The 21704-nt window shown below is 38.9% G+C and overlaps 1 protein-coding gene across 2 annotated transcripts in view; it reads left to right on the forward strand.

The window, feature by feature from the left end:
* EYA1 (EYA transcriptional coactivator and phosphatase 1) overlaps positions 1 to 21704 on the forward strand; it is a 146006-nt gene that overhangs the window by 113513 nt on the left and 10789 nt on the right. For both annotated transcript variants that reach the window (XM_054815777.1, XM_054815776.1), the window contains exons 13-16: positions 19192 to 19250; positions 19454 to 19614; positions 19824 to 19938; positions 20226 to 20347. In XM_054815777.1, coding sequence (XP_054671752.1) covers positions 19192 to 19250; positions 19454 to 19614; positions 19824 to 19938; positions 20226 to 20347 — 457 coding nt within the window. The remainder of the gene's footprint in view (positions 1 to 19191; positions 19251 to 19453; positions 19615 to 19823; positions 19939 to 20225; positions 20348 to 21704) is intronic.

Below are 21704 nucleotides of genomic sequence, written 5' to 3' on the forward strand. Positions count from 1 at the left end.
TAACTTTTAGCACAGTAGCACTCTGAGGCATGATTTGGGATCACGGGCATTATGATAATACACATTGTTGAATAATAACATTCGGCAGGCTTATTGTGTGCAGGTTACTGCACATCTCAAAGAACCATAACCACTGCAGGGTAAAATGCTTCTCTTTCTGAAAGCATTTTAGCACATCTGGTCCTAGAGTCAAGTAATCTAACAAGTGGATTTTGCTTGGATGCAAACCAGCCCTTAAGTGCAGGCTTTGAGCAAGCTCCAGAGCAAGCTGAGAGAGCAGGTTGGCCACTATTAGCAGTGTGGAAGTCCATCATTTATCCTCTCACACCTTGTGGAAATGTCATAGAGCCAGCTTTGGGCAGGTGTGATAGGTATGATGTTACCTAGATTTAAACTTAACTCAGTTGTACAGAGGTCCACAGTCCGTGATGGGTGTTGGGGGAGCTGCAGAGACATAGCCAGCCAGACCAGGAAAGTGGAGAAGGAGGAGAAAAGCTCTTCTTCTTCAGAGAAGCTCAACTTCTCTGCACAGAAAAAATCAGATCAAGATTGTTTGGTGTCTGAAGCCATGCTCCAAGCTCTGAACGTTTATAGGGTAAGCCTTTGCTGGCATTATGTACTAATCAATAATGTGGTACACGTATTTTACGTACGTATTTGGAATCATGGAATCATAGAATGGTTTGGGTTGGAAGGGACCTCAAAGATCATCTAGTTCCAACCCCCCTGCCGCAGGCAGGGACACCCTCCACTAGACCAGGTTGCCCAAAGCCACATCCAGCCTGGCCTTGAACACTTCCAGGGATGAGGCATCCACAGCCTCTCTGGGCAACCTGTTCCAGTGTCTCACCACTCTCACAGTAAAGAATTTCTTTCTAACATCTAATCTAAATCGACCCTCCTTCAGCTTAAACCCATTACCCCTTGTCCTGTCATTGATAAAACAGTCTCTCACCATCTTTCCTGTAGGCCCCCTTCAGGTACTGGAAGGCTTCAATTAGGTCTCCCCGCAGCCTTCTCTTCTCCAGGCTGAACAATCCCAACTCTCTCAGCCTGTCCTCATAGGAGAGGTGCTCCAGCCCTCTGATCAGCTTCGTGGCCCTCCTCTGGACTCACTCCAACAGCTCCATGTCTCTCCTGTACTGGGGACCCCAGAGCTGGATGCAGTACTCCAGGTGGGGTCTCACAAGAGCAGAGCAGAGGGGCAGGATCACCTCCCTCGACCTGCTGGTCACCCCTCTTTTGATGCAGCCCAGGACATGGTTGGCTTTCTGGGCTGCAAGCGCACACTGTCGGCTCACATTGATCTTTTCATCAACCAACACCCCAAAGTCCTTCTCCTCAGGGCTGCTCTCAGTCCATTTTCTGCCCAGCTTGTAGTCGTGCTTGGGATTGCACTGACCCACGTGCCCGACCTTGCACTTGGCCTTGTTGAACTTCATGCGGTTCGCATGGGCTCACCTCTCAAGCCTGTCAAGGTCCCTCTGGATGGCATCCCTTCCCTCCAGCGTGTTGACCACATCACACAGCTTGTAGAATGAAGTGACACAAGGTCCATTTTTGTGTTTGCCACTACTTTCTAATTCCTGATCACTGTACCTTAGTCTCTTCATCTACAGATAAGGATGATGATGGTGATAAGGATGCTATCTACAGATACAAAGATGATAATAATGTCATAAAGTACTAAAGAGGAAAAAGAGACGGCTGAGCCTGGTGATTGTAGTAGTTGTTATTGTGTGCAGTTGTAGTTGGCTTTCTAACAATGCTTCAGCTTGGTCTCTTTAATGTCTTAGTCCTCAGGAACATCTTGGGACTAATGGTCTCTCTGCTGAGACAATTAGAAAATGCGTGCATTCAAACAACTTTAAAAAAAAAAAGGACAAAACCCCATTGCAAATAGTCATCCAAGAAAACTTTCCAGTTTTCCATTGTATTTGTTAATTTGTTTTCTACTGTGTTTTATTTTGGATTATTTTTTTTAAGTTGTAATTGTTCCAGTTTGAGTCATTCATACATTTCAAGTAAAGTCCATTTTTTAAAGCCACAGGGAAAAAAAAACCAAAACCAATTTAGAGCAGAAGACCATCAGTCATCACTAATCATTGCAGTGTTTCAGGTGTTTGTACTTGTGAGCTAGTAACCAGTATGAACTGCATGTAGTCTACTGTTTGGTACCAGGGCTTCTGTTTGGGATGCCTAGATTTTGCTGTAGTATAAATGAGCTAAAGAGTAGGCAGGAATACTTTGTGAAGAAATACATTGACACGCAAATCGCCCAGTATAGTAAAAAGCATTTCATAGAACCAGAGAATGGTTTGGGTTGGAAGGGACCTTTAAAGATCATCTAGTTCCAACCCCCCTGCCATGGGCAGGGACATCTTTCACTAGGTGTGGTTGCTCAAAACCCCATCCAGCCTGGCCTTTTGAGCACTTCCAATGATGAGGCATCCACTTCTCTGGACAACCTGTTCCAGTGTCTCACTACGCTCATTGTAAAGAATTTCTTCCTTATATCTAACCTAAATCTGCCCTCTTTCAGTTTAAAACTGTTACCCTTTACCCCTTGTCCTATTGCTATAGGCCTTGGTAACAAGTCTCCCTGCGTCTTTCTTATAATCCCCATTTATATATTGAAAAGCCACAATAAGGTCTCCCCAAAGCCTTTTCTTCTTCAGGCTGAACAACCACAACTCTCTCAACCTTTCTCCATAGGAGAGGTGCTCCAGCCCTCTGATCATCTTTGTTGTCCTCCTCTGGACTCACTCCAACAGCTCCATGTCTTTTTTATGTTGGGGGGCCCAGAGCTGGACACAGTACTCCAGGTGGGGTCTTATGAGAGTGGGGTAGAAGGGAAGAATCACCTCCCTTGACCTGCTGGTCACGCTTCTTTTGATTCAGCCCAGGATATGGTTGGCTTTCTGGGCTGTGAGCGCACATTGCCAGCTCATATCCAATTTTTTATCCACCAGTATCCCCAAGTCCTTCTCTGCAGGGCTCTTCTCAATCAATTCACCACCCAGTTGGTACTGGTGATTGTCCCAAGCCATGCGCAGGACCTTGCACTTGGCTTTATTGAACTTCATGAGATTCACATTGGCCCACTCCTCAAGCCTGTCAAGGTCCCTCTGGATGGCATCTCATTTGTCAGTGTTATATATGCTAGTGAAAAAAGGTTTGTGATAGACAGCAAGCTAACTTTTAATGGTATTAAACCCATCTCCAAGATCATACCCTAAAGTAATTTCTATCAGATAACAAAACATGCTTTGTCTACATACTATCCCAAATTGCATGTTCAAAAGTCTTCCTTCTAGTGAAAGAATTGAAGTTCTTGGCCCCTTCTGGGGAAATAAAATACCAAATGCTGACATGCTTTTCATGGTAACAATTGTACCTGCCCGTTACAGCTAGGTTCTGTAGAGCCTGAAATATCAGATTTAAGGCTCTACCAGTCCAGGAGATAGTGTGTTGAAGGGCAGCAGTAAGGTACCTGGAAGTCATTGTAACATCGGCATCAAAGCAGTATGTAGACAGTGTCTGTTAGTGGAATCGCAGACCTACCCCAGGTATGGCAGCTTGAATCGCAACAGAAACATTAGTGTTGTGCTGCAGCGACAGATTCTGAAGGGTATCATAAAGATTGCTCTATAATGAATGATATGGGACAGCACTTTGAAAATTCTCTTATACACAGTAATGAAACAATATTACTGTTCTAAAAAAACCCTGTCTAAGGCTTGATGGAAATTAAGAGATGCAAAACTCACTGTAAGAAATTTAACAGACTGAGAATTGTGCAGTTGATTTCCATGCTTTTGCTGTCAATCCATTAGCAGATTTCAAAACACTGGCTTACCTTATATTGCTGGCACATATAGACACCTGCCCTTAATGAATTTTTACTTTTGAGGGGTTGCAGCACCCCCGATACGTGCCACAGAGCTCTTCTGCCAATGCAGATTGTGCCCTAAGCACAGATGTGATACACTGCTTGATGGTTCAGCATGTTCGATCCAAAACCAGGTAATGACATGATTCATCCGGAAGGCCTCTTAGTGCCAGAATTGTCATTTTAGATATGAATAGGCTCTTTTTGTTATTTAACTTAGCCCAGAAGTCTGAAATAATAGAACAGAGATGCGAAATGAATGAGTAAATAGTTGATACTAATGGCAAAAGCAGTAAATGTTGCTATTAGTTAATGTATTTATTTCCATTTATTCTTGCATAGAGAGGCTTCTTTTTGGCTTTTAATATTTCGTGGAGTTGATGTGAACAAAATGTGTTTTACATTTTCTTTAAATATTATGAATACCACTGAACAAAAGCCTATCTACTACTACAGATGTCAGTACTGTAGTTATGACTCATTCATAAGTTTCCAAAGTAATCCATTGTTAGTTTATAACCTAAAAATCTAAAAAGTTTCACAAATTCAAATAACATTCCTGAGCAGTAGATTTTGTGGTTTGGTCTCTGATTAAGCTGACAGATGTGTAAAATCTCATACAGCCAGTCAAGTCCCTGCTGCAGCTGCAAATGCTGAGGAGTACGAGTTATTCCAGCTAAGATCAACATTAATTTACACTCAAATATCTTTCCCAGCCCACCCTTTCTGTTCACATAATGCAGTTATTTTGTTCTGATTCCACCACTTTGAGGCAAAACCTTTTTTTTTTCCTCACTGGATTCTTCCAATGCAAAACCCAGAAGATAACCTGAAGAGAACGTAATAGTCACCTTTAAAAAATTCTCTCCTTATTGATCTTGGTACTATCTTAAACCGCAAATCTCAGATTTGCATTATTCAAGTTGGTGTTTTAAGTGGATTAGTCTTTGAAAATTATGTACTTTTATTTTAGGAAAGCTAGGTGAAAGTGTCATCCTTACATGCCGTTTTGCAGGATGAGAGCACATTAGCCAATCCTCACATAAGTACGCAGATTTGAAAGCACAGCGTAAGCATCTTATGCACAGTATGCACAGTATGCATGGTACGTAGTTTCTATCAACCTCTTCAGCCTAGGTTTAATTTTAGCATGAATTTACAAAGTTATCAGTGCAGTTGTCTGGTATCTTGAGAGCCATCGTGCGGTTTGTGCTGGTGTGGTTACGTATGACTGCTATGATTGTAGTTTAAATTTTAAGAAAATATGCATGCACATGTATTTTAAACGGATCAGTTTGTGCTGGGTTTTTTTAGTAGGAATTATATTAAAATGTTGCTACAGGGAGAAAAATTAAGAAGTGCCTTTCATTCATTTTCTTTTAAAAGCACGAAAGGAGTGCTTGAAGTTGGTTCCCAAAATGTTTGAGTTTCACGGTCTCGGGAGATTTCTACTGTTTCAGTGTGGTTACAATAAGGCCTCTATCTGAATTTCATCCAGTTCAATGGTCTAATGAAACTTTAAAGAAAGGGGGAGGGGATTATTCCCTTTACTCATTGCTGTATCCCTTTTATTTTTCTGTGTTTTAAAGTAAAAATTGACTGCTGTTAATTGCATTCTTAAAATTTGTCTTTAGATATGGTCAAGAAGCTGGGTGATTCTATGGTGGAGTAAAGCAGTCTTAGTGTGTGCTATTAAAGCATGAGGATTTAACGAGGATTTCAAAAAAATGTAAATGAAAAGCTTAGCAAAAGAAACGAGGAGGTATTGAAGGAATGGAGTATTTGTTTTATTTTCTTCCAAGACCCTTGTGCAGTTGGAACAGGGCAGTCCAGGCACTTTCTGGACATTACCTGCAGTACTGTGCAGTCGGGAGACGATCGCTCTTACATGTTCACTGGCAGCAGAGTACAGACTGCTGACATGAGTACCAAGCTCAGCCGAAATATTGTCACAAGGAGGATCATCTCTATCTAAGCAAATGGTCCTTTCTGAACTGTAGAAAATCATTTCAATCAGTTGAAGTATCTCCTCTTTTTCTTCTGCACTTTGGTGTAACTGGTATTGCGAATGTAAAGCATGGATACACGGGAATAACTCCTTCCCTGACATTGGGAGGCAAGGGGGAGAACCAATTGTAGCAGCGGTTATAACTAGAGTAAGAGGATTTCTAAGAATTTTCTCTGACTGAAAAGTTGAAAAATACAAGTCAAATATTTAAATTAATTTATTGGAATGAAATGTGTATATATTTCTTAATGTTGTGTTTACAAGTCCAAAACTCCCATTATGGCCTTGGTCAAATGAATAAAGTATAAATCAAGCCATAATTACCTACAAATAAGAGTTGACGAACAGAACAAAAAAGACAGTGAAAACATACACCAACTATTTTTGTTCCATCACTTTAATAAATTCAGACAGAAATTTGAATACAGGCAACCTCTGACTCCCAAACTATCAAGAGGACTGACTAGCAAGATGAATATCTCTTTCCTGAATCTAATCTCCACCAGTTTGGTGTTTAACAAAGCAAATATAATGACTAACAGAAGTATCTTCCACAGAAAATCATAAAGCAAGCAGGTTTTTTTTCTAATTGTTCCATTATATTGTGATTTCATACATCTTTCCTTACCATAAGAAGGTAGGAAAAGTACTCAGGGAAGAAAGTTTCATATGATGGTAAATTTTTAGGTTATAATCAAAATCACACTCAGGCATCTATGCTAATGTGTTATTTCCTGTATTGGGAAAGAATCTATAATTTTAAATACAACAGTGTATATTAAGAAAAAAACCCAAAATATTGCTTGATTGATTCCAATTCAGTCCTTTTTTTCTTTTCATTTTAGTTAAAAAAAGTACTGTGAAAAAATAATTTTAAAAACTTGCCAACAACAAAAATGCTTTCACTAAAGTATTGAATCAACAGTGTGGTAATATGGCTTTTGTGTATAAACTTCATATGGTCATGCAAAGGGTTAAGCTATGTGATTTCAGGATAAAAGGTTTCCTGAGTTGACTATTATTCCTATGGTCTGCCAACAACTTTGCAATAAATGGAATGATTTTTATGGGAATGTGGTTATTCACAGCAAGACTACAGTTGGTGTCAGTATGAAAAATTCTTCTTTAGTAGATTCTCTCAGCAGGGATAACAGATCTGAAAGAAAGACAAAAAGTAGTTACAGAGAACTCTGGCTGGTGTTGGTGACAAATTATGTTTACAAAATGATAGGGTAACCCATTGAAAAAGAAGAAATCAGAACAACAGTAAATCAGAGTCTTGCCCCTCTAAGTACTGCTGTTCCAAAACAAGTTACTTGTGATTGTGTGTATCGTTTAATAGCTCCCATTTCTCTTGTCCATAAAGCAAGCGAGACTTCTCAGCTTTCAGTTGCAGGGAGGTGAAAGAATTCTTCAGAAATCAGTAAAATTACAGCAAAATTTTCCTTGAGATAACAAAAAATAGTGGTATATAGGAATTAAAATAATTCAGGAGAAAGGAGAAAAAATTATTCTTTGATTAGATTTTTAGTATTTTTAAATAATTATTAGTTATAATGATTGTATTTTTTATTATTATTTCTTATTATCACTTGTCTGTTTCTTATCACTTGGCTATTTTTTAACTTGAAATAATACTATTAGAAGGAAAGTGTGCTGGAGAATGCATTAATACATTAATGAACTTAATTGGCATTAACAATTACTTTGTTTAGATTAGGTTTGTGATAAGCTTTCGGACTGCTCAAAAGATTAAACCATTGATTAAGTCTGCAGCACTGCCAGTAGAGCTGGTATTATCTTCCATTTGAGATGAAGAGTAAAGTTACATAGAATTTGATGGTTCTTCTCAAACCATACAGCAACTTTATGGGGTTTAATTGTTGATCATTCATAAAGAAAGTTGTTGGAGGATCGAGGGGTTTGTTACTATTTTGGCTGGGATTTTTTTTATTTTTTTTTTAAGCAATAGGTAGCAGCTGTTTAAGAGGTAAACACAGCAGCTTTGAGTGCTTCCTGCTCTTTGTTTCTCTCATGCACAATTACCCCAGTTCTATTTAAAACATTTCATTTGTGAACTTGTCTCAGAGCATTGCAAGACCTTGCTGTAGCCTTATGGCATGACTTTCCTTTGTTTTCCTGACATCACCAATGAAGTACCAGCAAGGAAGAAAATCAACCTAGCTGTGTCAATGTCAGGGAAAAAAAAAATTAATACAGAGCAATGGTGTTGTTGATAGGTGGAGGTTAACCTCTCTTGGGGTAAACAGGTGGGTTTACTGACCCAAAAGTAAATATTTATTAAGATGATGCCAAAGAAAATGTATTTCTTAAGAATATTACATTTCACATTCTCTCAAACCAGAAAAATAGCATGTGCATTCTTTAATATTCTAAGAAATATTCCTTCACTAGAAATATCTAAAAAACAATCTATGAAAGAAATACTTTTTGTTTGAAAATAGTTTTCAAAAGCGCATGATAGTTAAAGATGCAGCTGAAAGCTGAAGCAGCTCTTGGTGATTGTTGAATGTAGTCATTCATGTTGGTCATGTGAATATTTATTGCTGGTAATACAAAAATTGAGAATACAACAGTCCAGTTTGTCATAAAGTGATGGGTTTTGCCAGATGACCTACATTTAGCAATGAACAATGGACAGCAGCTCGTGTTCAGACCACTAGGTCTGGTTCTACAGCTGTGATAAATAGCTGTTTTCCTCGAGGCACCTCTCTGATTTTAGCAGAGTTAGTCTGATTTGGCTGTGATTGGAGGATGGATCCTGGAAAGTCTTAGTGGACCTTTGGCCCTTTGCTTCCTAATTGGTTAGCTGGATGATGAATAAGAAACAACTGTAGTTGCTTATTACAAAAACAGGTGGAAAGGACTGTAGAACACACTGAAAATAGATTTCTGGGCCATCAAATTGAAAAGAATATGCAATTACAGGAAAAGCTGTTGAATAAGCCTTATTCCTGGTGAGATGCAAGGGATGGTTGCAGGGAGAGGAAAATTTCAGATAGAGCCAGCTGAATTATCTCCCTCCCACCCCCAAATATCCTAAGGATGGCAGCTGGACTAATCCCTGATCTTTCAGAGTAGAGTCATCCAGGGCCCTACAGAGGAATATCCATTCAAAACTGTCTTTTCTCATTTTGGCTGAAATAAGAGTGCATCTCTTTCTGATGTTCGTAATGTCTGCAGTGGGAACTCCCAACCAGACTGTGGCCAGGTATGCTCTATTAGGAGCCCATGATTCAACGTCTGATAGTTCACCTTCAGCAACAGTGAGTTCTGGGAAAACCAAATGTGATTATTCCTAAAGCTTCAGTAAACCTTTTTTTTTTTACGATACTACATTTATTTGTACATGTAAACCTAATTTCTAAGGTACTTTAAGTCCTATGAAGAGTTGTGGAGTCCCTTCCAGCAGGCATCGCAGGTTCAGGCTGAGACACAAAGCCCATCTATTTGCATTTAGTTTTCCACAGTAGCAATCTAGGAACAGCTCAATTTTGCTGCAGGAAGGAAGGTAAGAAAGGAAAGGAAATACAAATCATGGTAAAGAATTTTTCCCTGATATGTATATGAGGGAATGACTGGACATAGTTTCTCATCAACGTGATACTACAACCATGGGTGACTTGCAGAAAGCTCATGAAGTTCCACTTCATGAATGTGGGACTAAATTACACCGCACATGTGGCTGTAGGTAAATGAACAGAGATGCAAAACAAAGTCTTTATTCATAGGCAGAACTGTGGCTTTGCTGGTGTGTGCAAAACCCAGCTAAAAGCTTCGACCCATCCAAAATGCATGATGCCTGGCTGTTGTGGAATGTGCTGCTGTGGTTCATGAGTGTTAGAGCTACAAAGAATAACAAATACCTCCTTAGCTTACTTGAGAAGATCATTCCTATAAGCTTATGCAACTTATTAACCACTGAACTTCTTTCATGTGGCCAGTGATGAGTACCTTCATACTGGGGGCCACTGAAAATAGACCATATATGATTTCCTTTATCAAGAAAATCAGATAGAGTGGTCTTTGCACACATACAGCTCAGCTAAAATACACGGGAGCCTACCAAGCTCATAGCATCACTTTATCACTTCATTTACCTTCACGTTGCTTCCCCCTTTCTCTAAATGTAGGTGGCACAAAAACTCTTTGCCTATCCAGCTGGCCCTCCTGGAGCTCTGGTGAAGCAGATAGTCATCCTCTGCTCCAGCCCGGCAAGGCAGCAGTGCCTCAGCTCACTCCCGGCTTCTGCCACTGAGCAGCGGCATAGGGGTCAACATCTGCCCCACAACATCGTGAAGGGGGAAAGAAAAGGAAGGAGAAAAATGCAAAGTGTTGTGCAAAGGCTGCCCATAGAAGCAAAAGTTTTAGCTGTCTGTACTAGCAAGGTTAGCAGAGAGAATTTTAATCCCAGTTGTTGTCCCATTAGCAGATAATTACAAGGATGGGAGACTCGCTAGCCCAAAGCATTGTAGCTTTCATTCAAACACATGCATTTAGGAGACGATCAACAGCACCAAGGCACAGCAAGTTTAAGTGAAGTGGTTGCGCAGGACTGAAAGAGAGACCTTACATCTCTTTGTGAAAATTTCCATGTGTACCACAAGAGCACTCTCATTTCCTGAGATATGAGACATTGTTTTCAAGCTTTTATGGAAAAATCGTTCTTTTCCTAAGTTTAATTTTGAAATTGTTTAAAATTTAAATATATTTGAACAACCTTTAGTATATAGTTTCAATAAAGTGTATATGTTCCTAAAAGTATACTTTCAAGTTAATACGTTTGGGAATAATTCATGACATGCTGACCAGGTTCATGGCTTTTGTTACTTCTTTAAACACATTCATATTTTATTTTCACTGGCTTTCATTAGTCATAGAATTTTTTTCTTTTTACAAAAGTATATATCCGCAGATAACATGAATCATGTCGTAAAGAAGGTATTTACAATGTGAAGTGCTGAACTTTTAAAATAAAGTGAACTTGACATTTTGAACTTAACACTGTCCTTTCCAGGAGTGACACAGAGTCTTTAAACAGATAAACTTGAGTTGTATTTAGCGGTTTCTATCTATGGGTAAAATTCTTTCTCTCACACCTTCCTCTTCCCATCTCTTTTCCTGCAAAATATACGGAAATAGAATAACAAAGTATGTCAGAGTTGTAGCAAGAATTGATTGTTAGACAGGCACTCCAAAACACTTCCCTAAGATCATACATTACAGAAATAGAACAGTTTTATGTTTTATGTTGTCTGAACAACTGGAATGTAATGAGCATATTCAGAACAATAGGGAGTATCTCTGAACTGGAACCCAAACAACAAATCTACACCCTAAAGCAAGTGAGAAAGCTCTGGGGTTTGGAGGACTGCACTTACTGTGACTGTCCTGAGCTCTGCTGACCCTGTGCTAGAGGTGTGATTTTACATTGTGGTCTTCCTTTTCAATAGAAAGATTTCAATGTATCGAGTAATATATACCGGGACACTATCAGTTCTTGAAATATCTGCTTCATGACACTTATGAGGTAAAGAGAGCTAGCAAAATAGTTTTCTTTTGCTGTGGGAATGTAACTGTCATGTTACAGTTGCTCTGTACATACTTCTGTAGGTCATGTTTTATTTTAAATTGGATTCTTCCAGTTACAAGGTACAGCTGAAATGAAAACGTAAACCTTGATTTTAGTGTAGCTACTTCAGTAAACACAATTTGCAGAATAAGATCTGTATTTATTTTGGAACAAACACTGTTTACTTTAGGAGTATCGTATTTAATCCAAATGCACTTGTTCGTGTGAGCAAGCAAAATAGGATTTTAATCACTTTTTCTATTAGAAAAGAATGACATCCATTGTGCATTCTAAAAGGATTACGTGTTTGGTGCAGGAGAGCACTCCTTAGTCATTGGCTATGAAAATGGGTTTGTTAAATAATTTTAGTTCTTAGTACTCAGTGTTTATAATAGCTAATAGTTTATATAGCTAATAGCCTTAAATTTATTTTTTTGTTCTGATGTGCTATTTTAACAGTGAAAGGTGAAGTTTGGGGGTTTGTTGTGATTTTTTTTGACACTATAAGCTTCTCTTCATAGTTTTAAGTTTAAAATGGGAGTGTTTTGAAAGCCTTCACAGCCTGATTTCATTCCTTGACTGTTCATCCACAAATTGTCAGACAGAATGAAGTGGATTTCAAGAACTCTCTTTGTTCTTCATATCCTGTGCCTGACCCACAGGTAATCTGCACCTTTTTTCTTCAGCGCCGAATAATTGTGGTGGGAAAGAAGAGAAAATGTTAGGGTCACAAGGTGCAGGCTAGACAGAGATGACAGGTCCTGCCAATTGAGTGCCAGTATTGAGAACCTGCGAACCGTAGTCTCTGCTTTTTCACATGGATTTGTGCTGTATGTTAACAGTCACTCCGCGATGATGGGTTAGGAAGTTCAGCACTGCAGCCTTTATTGCCTCGGCTTGAAAGGAAGGGCAGAGGTTTTTGTATATTTAGCAAGTACAGTAGAGGAGCATTTGGCACAGGGCATGCACATATACGTGGGATATAGGAGTGTTGTTCTATGTAAGGTCAATTTTCTAACCTGTATGCATACTAGACATTTTGCTATCCTTCTAATCAAGTAAAAAACAGAGATTTACTTGTCAAGTTTGATGACTACTATTAACTAATGTTGGGATCCTTGCATGTTATTTTTCTAAAATTAGAATAGAGATGAGTTGGTCCAATCTGCTTTTTGTTTTTCAGGAAGGTAATCACAGCTATAAGTAAAATGGTGTAGAAACCAACAAATTTATAAAGAAAAATGGTCATTCACAATCTAGCTTTGGAACATGCAATTGTTGCTTGGAAAAACGTTCCTTGACAATCTGTAAGCCTCTGTTTCCCAAAGAAGCACGTTGTGGCTTATAGAAGTGATGAGCGTTTGTGGAGCAGATAATAATCTGAAATGTTATATATCTTAAAGGGTATATATCTTATTTCTGGAAAAGACATAAACAGAGATACTGCTGTCGTAAAAAGCTGCATAAAAAACACAACAGTGTACACTAGAGGATTTTTTTTAAATTAAGCTTTTTTTTCAAATACATCACATTTATAAAGGATTGCAGCTTTAACTTGTTTTGCCAGATCTGTTCTCACATGTACATGACCAAATTTCTCTACTGTTCAGTAGGGAAAATGAAGCAGTGGATATAATTGGGTAATGACAGATATGAGAGGAACAGAGAATCCCAGCAATCATTTCCTGCGAGTTGGCCAGCTTCCAGGCTGTCTCAATGGGCAAGCTGATGTAAAGGCAAAACGAAAATAGCTTGTTCTGAAGGGTGGTTGCTGGTTGGGTTTTTTTCCCCCTCTCTCATTTGACTTTGCAGACTAAGGTATTGAAACAATTAGTTGACAGCGTGGTGTTAGTTTTCTCACGGTAAATTAAGAAGATTAACCAAATGTGGAAATGTATTTTAGCTATAATCAGCAGATTTGGGACTGTAATACTTCGGCATCCTCTGAGGTTATGTTCATAATATTATTCACGTTATTCCTTTTCATAATGTGCAAACTAGGCCAGAGTTATCTTACACTCAGTGTTTATTCAAAGACAGCAGAATTATTAGATTTATTTTTGTTAGGTTTGTAACACAGAAATGTAGATGATCAGCATGCTAGCCATTACGTCACTCCACTTGGCATGTAGTATTGGCACAGATAAGAGAAACTCTTGTAACAGCCTTAATCTCTTTTTTTATTATTATTAATTTTCCTACAGTAAATTGAGTAGTGAAGCGTATTTTACATAATTATGGCAGAAGTGCACAACTTGACGGGTGGTAGCAAAAGAGCAAAGTAATATAAATATTTGCAGAACATTTCTGCCATAACTTAATGCTTTGCATATGAATCTTTATAAAGATCCTAAGTTAGTTTGAAGGAATGATTCCAGAAGACTACATAGGTCCAGGCATTTTAAGAGCTGTGAATGATGACTGTGGAGCATCTCTGGGAGTTTTTGGCTCGTCATACAAAAACAGAAAAGAGAAAGAGGAAAAGTTAGCAGGAAGGAGTTAGCAAATGCTTTGGGAATGGAGGAAGGAGAAGACACAAGCTTTCCATGTACAAGTCTTAGGCTGGACTCATCTAGTCATTCATTTTCGATTGTTGTTTTTCTTTGGCTTACTGCATTTCACTGGAGACATATTTTCACTTAGCAAATGATTGCAGCAGTTTTACGGAGCCCCTGCAAGCACGTATCTGCTGCTGCTTCTAACCTCAAAGCAGAGCCAATGGAAAGGAACGTAGAAACAAGTCTCAGTTGCAACGTCTGTTGGTTTAATTGAGCTGCTGCAGCAGCAGATTTGTTTCATGCTAAGCTACCAGTTGTGGCACTGAAAGATCTGAGGGGCAGAAACGCATGGATCCATGTGAGCTAGCTGTGCGAGAGAACAGCAAAGGACAGAATGGGCAGTAACTTCTTAAACTGCTATAGGTAGATTTGCTAAGTAACACACGCTGACACTCTCATTTTCCCTTAGGCTAATTGATAAGTCCACAGACCACCCCCAGTATCACCATTAACATCGTATCTTTGAGCATACTTTCAGCATGTTACTAATGTTTTATATCACCTATCTAGCATCCTCCCTCATCCAAACTTGCACTTTAAAGGTATACAGGAAATGTCTCCTTTCTCTCCCTTGACAATAGCTTTTGCTGGGCTCTCCCAAGGCCAGGCTGGATGGGGCTTGAAGCAGCCTGGTCTAGTGGAAGACATCCCTGCCTATGTCAGGGGATGATTCTATGACTTTATGACTCTATGATTCTCTCTCCTACAGTCTTTTAAACCCTCCTGCATTTCACAGCTTGCTGTCTTTCATGCTGCCATTCCCGAACTGAAAAGACTTGCTCACTCCCTTTGCAGAAGATTAATTTTCTCTCTGCCTTGAATTCTTTCTTAAAATGTAATTCTCCATGAAGCCTTTTGAACAAACCTCCCCAGCTTCCAGACGGCGCTTACTTGACGTAGCTCTGAGGGTGCTGCCTTGGGCAGCTGCCAGGAAGACAAGTCCCACTCCCACCGCCCAGCCCCACTCTCCTGTCGTTTCCCACAGCGGCTGTCAAGCTAGTGGGCTGATTGCACAGAAAACCAACCAAGAAAAAGCAACTGCTCTGGGTTCCTGACCAACTTACCCTATGATTGCTGGCCACAGCTGCAAGGGATCTGCAGCAGAGATCTGAATTAGAGCAGCACCACTTCCTTAGACCAAATTACCCTTTGTGAATACCTGTCCTATCCCGTGTCTGCCCCTCATACGCAGAACATGCATGCGGCACCATGAATAGGGTCTTGTAAAGTTTCTGTATGTTTTTAGTAGCCCAAATCTCATTTTGAAATGCGAATTAAGCACTTTGGCAAGGGTTTCATTAAAATCAGTTCAGTTTAGAAGACCTATGTGAGAATAAGGTTCAGATGCCTAAGGTGCTTTGCCCCTCTGAAAGTGTTATCCCTGAACTATACCAAGTGCATTTTGCTTTCCAGGGATTGATCCCAAAGTGCAGAGCTGCATCTCAGCCTGTCTGACTGAAATCCAAACCTTCAGTGCAAACATGTCAACGCTTGTAGTCCCTCATGAAGATTTCAAACTGGATGCATTGAAGTTGCAAGGTCAACACCTTTAGGAGCAAAACACAGCTTGCTGCATAATCTTTATACATAAGCCACAGGATATTTTGCTCCTTACTTGCCAATTCAGCCTATTTTAAAAGAGAATCCAACAATTTTAATGTTCTGCTTTGGAGCTGACTGCTAAACTGATTCTATCATAATGAAATACATCTGCATAAATAATATGTATTTATAGTGTTTCTACAGGGATTTTCAATATTAATTTCAGATATCACTTTGCCAGAGAAATTAGGGGGGAGAATACTAGTACTGTATTTCCTATAAAAATTTTTAAAAAGTGTCAAATATATCTGTAAAAGTTCGAAATGGTAAGTGTGCAAACAAACCAGTAGAGTTGTGGGTTTTTCTCAGTGGCTGTTTAGCTCTAAGTTGGCCTCCGTCACAGAAGCTTTTTTGGAAAGTACTTGAGGATTTTACGAGTTTTTGCATTTCTATTAAAATATATCATTGCACAAATGTACTAGTTGGGAGCGCACACTTCATTTGTTGGTCAGCGTCAAACTTCATTTTAACATATCACTGATTATGGTGCATATTGAGTAAACTGCTGTTGTAAAATGTTGAGTGTGGGGGTGCTTGCTTATAACTAATCAGGGGAGCGAACAGCGTCTCAGGTCGTCTTTGCTCATGAACCAAATGCTCCACACAAAGCAAGCAGGTGAAAACAAATACAAGGCATTCTGAAGCAAGGTTGGACCAGGTCAGTTAATGGTGGGCAGGTAATTGGCTTCTTTGACAGGTATTCCTAAATAACTTTACTGCTAAAAGGGCAATTGCTAAATGAGTGTTTTTACTTCCCGTGTTCAGAGGTTGAAAAATGCACCCATTACACATTAGCCCAAAGTCTGAGTCAGCTAGACAGTGTGAAAAAATACCTGGCACACAAAACTCACATTTAGCCTCAAAGCTGTGTCCTGCCACTCAACAGGAACAAAACAGTCGTGCACTGTTTGTGACCTTCCTTCACTTGTAATATAGTGTCAATCACATTGGTCTTTAATCCTTTCCAAATTATAACATGTATCTCTTGTGCTTTAATTTTGCTTCATTCCCTTCCTGACTTTACTTTTTTCTTCTTTTATTCCTGACAAAAAGGACACTATCTCTCTTCATTATATTTAGTATTTCACCTGAAATTTGTGATGTTCATGCCCTTTTCTTCACTTTGCTTACTTTCTTGACACTGTTTCTATACCTTTACCCCACCAATTTTCAGTCTCTGATTTCTTTTCTGGGTTTTTCTCTCCAAAATACCTCTTTCTTTCGATACCATGATTTCTATTTCATAGAATCATAGAACCATAGAATGGTTTGTGTTGGAAGGGACCTTAAAGATCATCTAGATCCAGCCCCAATGATACATTTGTAATGTATCATTTCAGTTCTCACTTTCTACCTACAAAGCAGATGGTTGGACAAAAGGGGAGAATGTCTGTGATGTCCCAAGGCTTGTGATGGTCCCACGATCATGCAGCATAAATTAAAATTCCAAGTCCTCAAGTCCTCTCTAACCATGGGATCTAAGATGTAGTGGTGTCATCTTTCCTGCCTCGTGTCTTTTGCCTGAGAGCGCTGAATATGGAAGTCTGTTGAGTTATTACTTCTTTCAGCTAGTCCTGTGAAAAGCTGATCTTCTACTCCTTCCTTTAGTTTTGTGATTACTAAAAATATTGTTTCTTCTTCACAGATTTCTATTTTGAATCCTCTTCTCCAGCAACTAGTTCCAGTTGTCATTCGTAGTTTACAAGCTGGGGGAGGAAGCTATAGACTTGATAATTTTCACTGCTACATAGACAACTCAAGCTTAAGTTTTCTATCCATGAAGTCTTTGAGAAGTCACTGAGCAGTGGAAGAGTAACTACAAGGGGAAACTCGTGGATTCAGGATGGTGTCCCTTCATTAGCTTATACTCAGTTCATCTTTGAATCATTAACTTCATAGGCATTTGGATGGACAGTTCCTTTCAGTTTTAAACAAAAAACCTTAATTTCTGTGAATTTGATAACTTGCTGAAGAAGCTTCTGGCTTTTTTTTAGCCAAGTTGATTTTCAAAGCCTGGCAACATATGTTCACACTTGTAGTTTCAGCTGTGTCTGTACATCTAATACATTTTGTCTGCTTGAGGAGGAAATTCACTGTATGGTGGTTAAATATGAGCAAATGTAGTATTGTCTTTCCTGTGCTGGTTGTTGCTTTTACCTCTCTCTCTAGCACAAGCTACCTATGTGTAAAATACCAAAGAATACGTATTACAGTAATAAAAAGTATATGTTGTGCAAGTGCAAAAGACCACACCTTGTTCTTCAAAGCGTTTTAAAAGTTTCTGAGATATTTTTCGTAGACCTATGTTTTTAAAAATCTAGAATCCACAGCCATCATGTGAGGCCAAATAGACTTCTTCAGCTTTTTTCTTATCTGAGGTTGTTGACCTCAGGAGAGGAGGAGAAGGTTACAGGGTCAAAGTCTTTTCCTCCTTGGAGCTTGCTGCTTGCTGGGAGAGGGTTGGCTGGAAAATAGATATTTTAGAAAAAGGGTTGAGGGTCATGATTTTAATTCTGTTAGGGAACAGCTGGTTTGAGTTTCTTTCCACTTCTATCTTCCCTCCCTTCCTCACAAATCCATGGAGAGAGAAAAATTTGTTCAGAGGAAAGCAGTAACACAAAAATAAAGGACTGCAGTATTTTCATGTTTAAAATAGATCATGTTTGTTACAGGACTTCACATTAAGAGAGAGAAGAGGAAATTATTAAAATAATTGAAATCCATTATTGTTTCAAGCATTGAATTGAGATTGATCTAGAGTGCCAGAGGTTTATTTGTTTTCCTGCCAAAAGTTAAATTAATAGTAATGTTCTAATGTTTTTTGGTGGATAAACAATGTGCATTACAGTTTTTAATATAGTGCTGGACAAAGCTAATTATGAATGTGCCATGTTAGTTTGCATAAAAGTCACTGAAAAAAGATGGTTTGATTTGGCTATTTCTGTTTGGATTTTCTTCATCTTTGCATGCTGCTTTCATGCACTAAGACCAAAGAGAGAGAAGGAAACTCACAACTCTCAAATGAATGGCAAACTAGGAACAGATTTTTCGTCTGCGCTCCTCTGAAACACTGGCCTCAGGCTGTGTTGGTGTGTGGCTCAACAGCAATCAGAGGTCATAATTTCATTGGCGGTTAGCATCAGGTTTAATTTTTCTAATATGTTACATTTACCAAAATGTCTGGTTTCAGTTACACTTATGCACTGACTGAATCAGCTTTGAGCAGCATGATGTTTTAAGGTACCTGAAAGGCTACAGGAATGTTTATGGAACACATATGCTAATTGTTTTTAACCACTTTCCTTTCTAAACACAAAAATGTGTTTTTGGAAAGCCATTTAACGGTAGTAGCTAATGATGGTGTGCATTTATTCTAAGAAATGAGCACAAGGAACAGGTAAAATAGTTGTTTTAACAAGACTGCCATCTACTGATTTCTACAATTAAAAATATTCCTGATGAGTTGATTGCTCATAGGTTTTTATAGCTTTATTTTCGAGATTTGCAAGAAAATTATAAAATCTTTCTGTCATCTTAGGAATGCGACCAGGTTCACATTGACGACGTGTCTTCAGATGACAACGGTCAAGATTTAAGGTACAAGAGAACTGAACGAGATAAAACGTTGCTTTGCAAGTTCCTTCCTGGGAAAGCAATGAACTGCTGTAACGCTTAGAGTAGCCCGCTGTCTTTTTTAGCTGTCTTAGCCTTTGCAACCCAGCAAAGTGAGTAGCTGGTGGTTGAATGTAGCCTGTTGCCTTTTGTTAATCATCTGGGGTGTTTTTCTTATTTCTGACTAGCACCTATAACTTCGGAACAGACGGTTTTCCCGCGGCTGCCACCAGTGCGAATTTGTGCCTTGCGACGGGGGTGCGCGGAGGAGTGGACTGGATGCGAAAATTGGCTTTCCGCTACAGACGAGTAAAAGAAATATACAATACCTACAAAAATAATGTCGGAGGCAAGTGACTCTGAAATATATAACAAATATAGACAAGAAGTAGTACAAAGGAAGAACTTTTGGTTTCTGTTCTTTTTTTAACATGGTAGTGTTTAATGAACTGTTCAGTTTGTGTTGTGTGAAAAATTTTTTCTGAGCTAATGAAAGCAAAGGAAAATGACAGAACATTACTTAATTTCAGTGCAGACATGCCCTTATCTACTCCATAGGTCTTCTTGGTCCAGCAAAAAGAGAGGCTTGGTTACAACTAAGAGCAGAAATTGAAGCGTTGACGGATTCTTGGTTAACACTTGCACTGAAAGCACTCACCCTTATTCATTCAAGGTGAGTACAAAGAGTGCGGAGTAGTTAGGAAACTTTAGGACAATGATCTGGAAGAGGCTGCCTGGTCTGGTGGGCAAAATGCTGAACCTAGAGGACCTTCTTTTCATTCCTTGTTCTGGTTGGACCGTGCCACTCTGTACCTTGCTCTCCTGTAAGGTGGGAAAAAAACCCCTTTCTTTGTAAGTGGCAATAATAATGGTGAGGGATTCTGCTGGGAGGGATAAGGTTTTCCTTGTTCTGTTTTGTTTTGTTAAAAAAAAAAGATGTTTGCATTTTCTCTTCCATAGGACAAACTGTGTGAACATTCTGGTAACAACTACTCAGCTAATTCCAGCTCTGGCAAAAGTCTTGTTGTATGGACTAGGGGTTGTATTTCCCATAGAAAATATTTACAGTGCAACTAAAATAGGTGAGCTATTTTTATAATGTTGTGATACATTTGAAGCTGTAATTCTAAATAAAAAGATATTCTAGTCTATATTTATTTCTGACATTCATTCACTGTAGCAAATATAGAGGTTAGTAATACCTGATCTCATGAAACACTTTTCATGCTAAAGCATCCTTAAAGTGCTTTTCAAATGTTTGTCATGATCCAGCACAGGAAGCTTCATATAGCTCTATTAATGCTGCTGCAGCTTCTGTTAGGAGGAAATATAATGGCTTTTTTGTCATCGTTTCTCAAAACTGTGAGGCGAGGTAGCAGCTGAGAAGGCTTTTTAGTGGGCTGTGAGTACAGAACGCTGAAATCTCCCCAGATTAGCAGAAGAAATTCTGTAAAGGTAAGCCCTGGCTCCATTTGTTTTCATGGGCTCTGGAGCAAATTTTGGTAAACAATTTACCAGAAGCAAGAATGTTTTGCTGCAGAATGTAATTATTTAAGTTCATTCATACTGACTGTAATAAGCTTCAGCCGGGCAAATGTTTATTTCTGTTTTCTGGTTCAATATAAAAGATGTTATTCTGAGTATGTAGAAGTACATAGGACCAGATGGCAATGGTGCTTGTAGTTTTTAACGTGATTATGACGTATCTGTTCTGTCTCAGATTCCCTCAAAATTGTGGGCTACATGAAAACATTTTTCATGTGTTCTTAAGTGTCTATAATACAGGAAGCTCAAATGGCCAAGAAAAAATGGTGGATTATTTTTGTTTGGTTTTGGTATTTTAAAAAAAAACTTAGTTGAGAGTTTTTGTGAAGAAATTTGAAAGCATTACCATGAAAGATTTAAAGCTGTTTTCTGGATAGAAATGTTATGGTACCAACTGTCAAAATTTTAAAGTAAATTAAAACGTTGAATTGTTATACTTTAAATACACATTTTAATTAAAACATATTTTAATAAATATTCACTTGTGACTTCATGTACACAGGACAGAAGGGTATTTTTGGAAAACTGCATTGAGTCACTATCACAGGAAATCACGAGATTTTTGTAACATGACACGATTCATAATTTTCAAGCATCGTTTCAACCTAGTTAGCGTTGGAGGTTTCTTATGCCTGGCGCCACTCTTAGAGGGTGTCATTGAGTAGTTTGGCTCCTCTGCTGGCTGGAAACCTTTTTTTAATTTCCAGCCTATTTGTTCTTACGCTGGTGTTGTTCTGTAGCTGAAGTAACTATTTCAAAAAACACAGTTTTTCCCATCGGTTGCTGTAGACACCCAGGTAAGCACATACCATGACCAGAGTGAAGTGATCTTTCAGAATGGGACATTTCAAAAAACTCAACTGCAAGCATTCTTTCTGGCTTCCCAGCACCAGT

The sequence above is a fragment of the Grus americana genome, chromosome 2 (genome assembly GCF_028858705.1).
Source record: "Grus americana isolate bGruAme1 chromosome 2, bGruAme1.mat, whole genome shotgun sequence".
NCBI lineage: Eukaryota > Metazoa > Chordata > Aves > Gruiformes > Gruidae > Grus > Grus americana.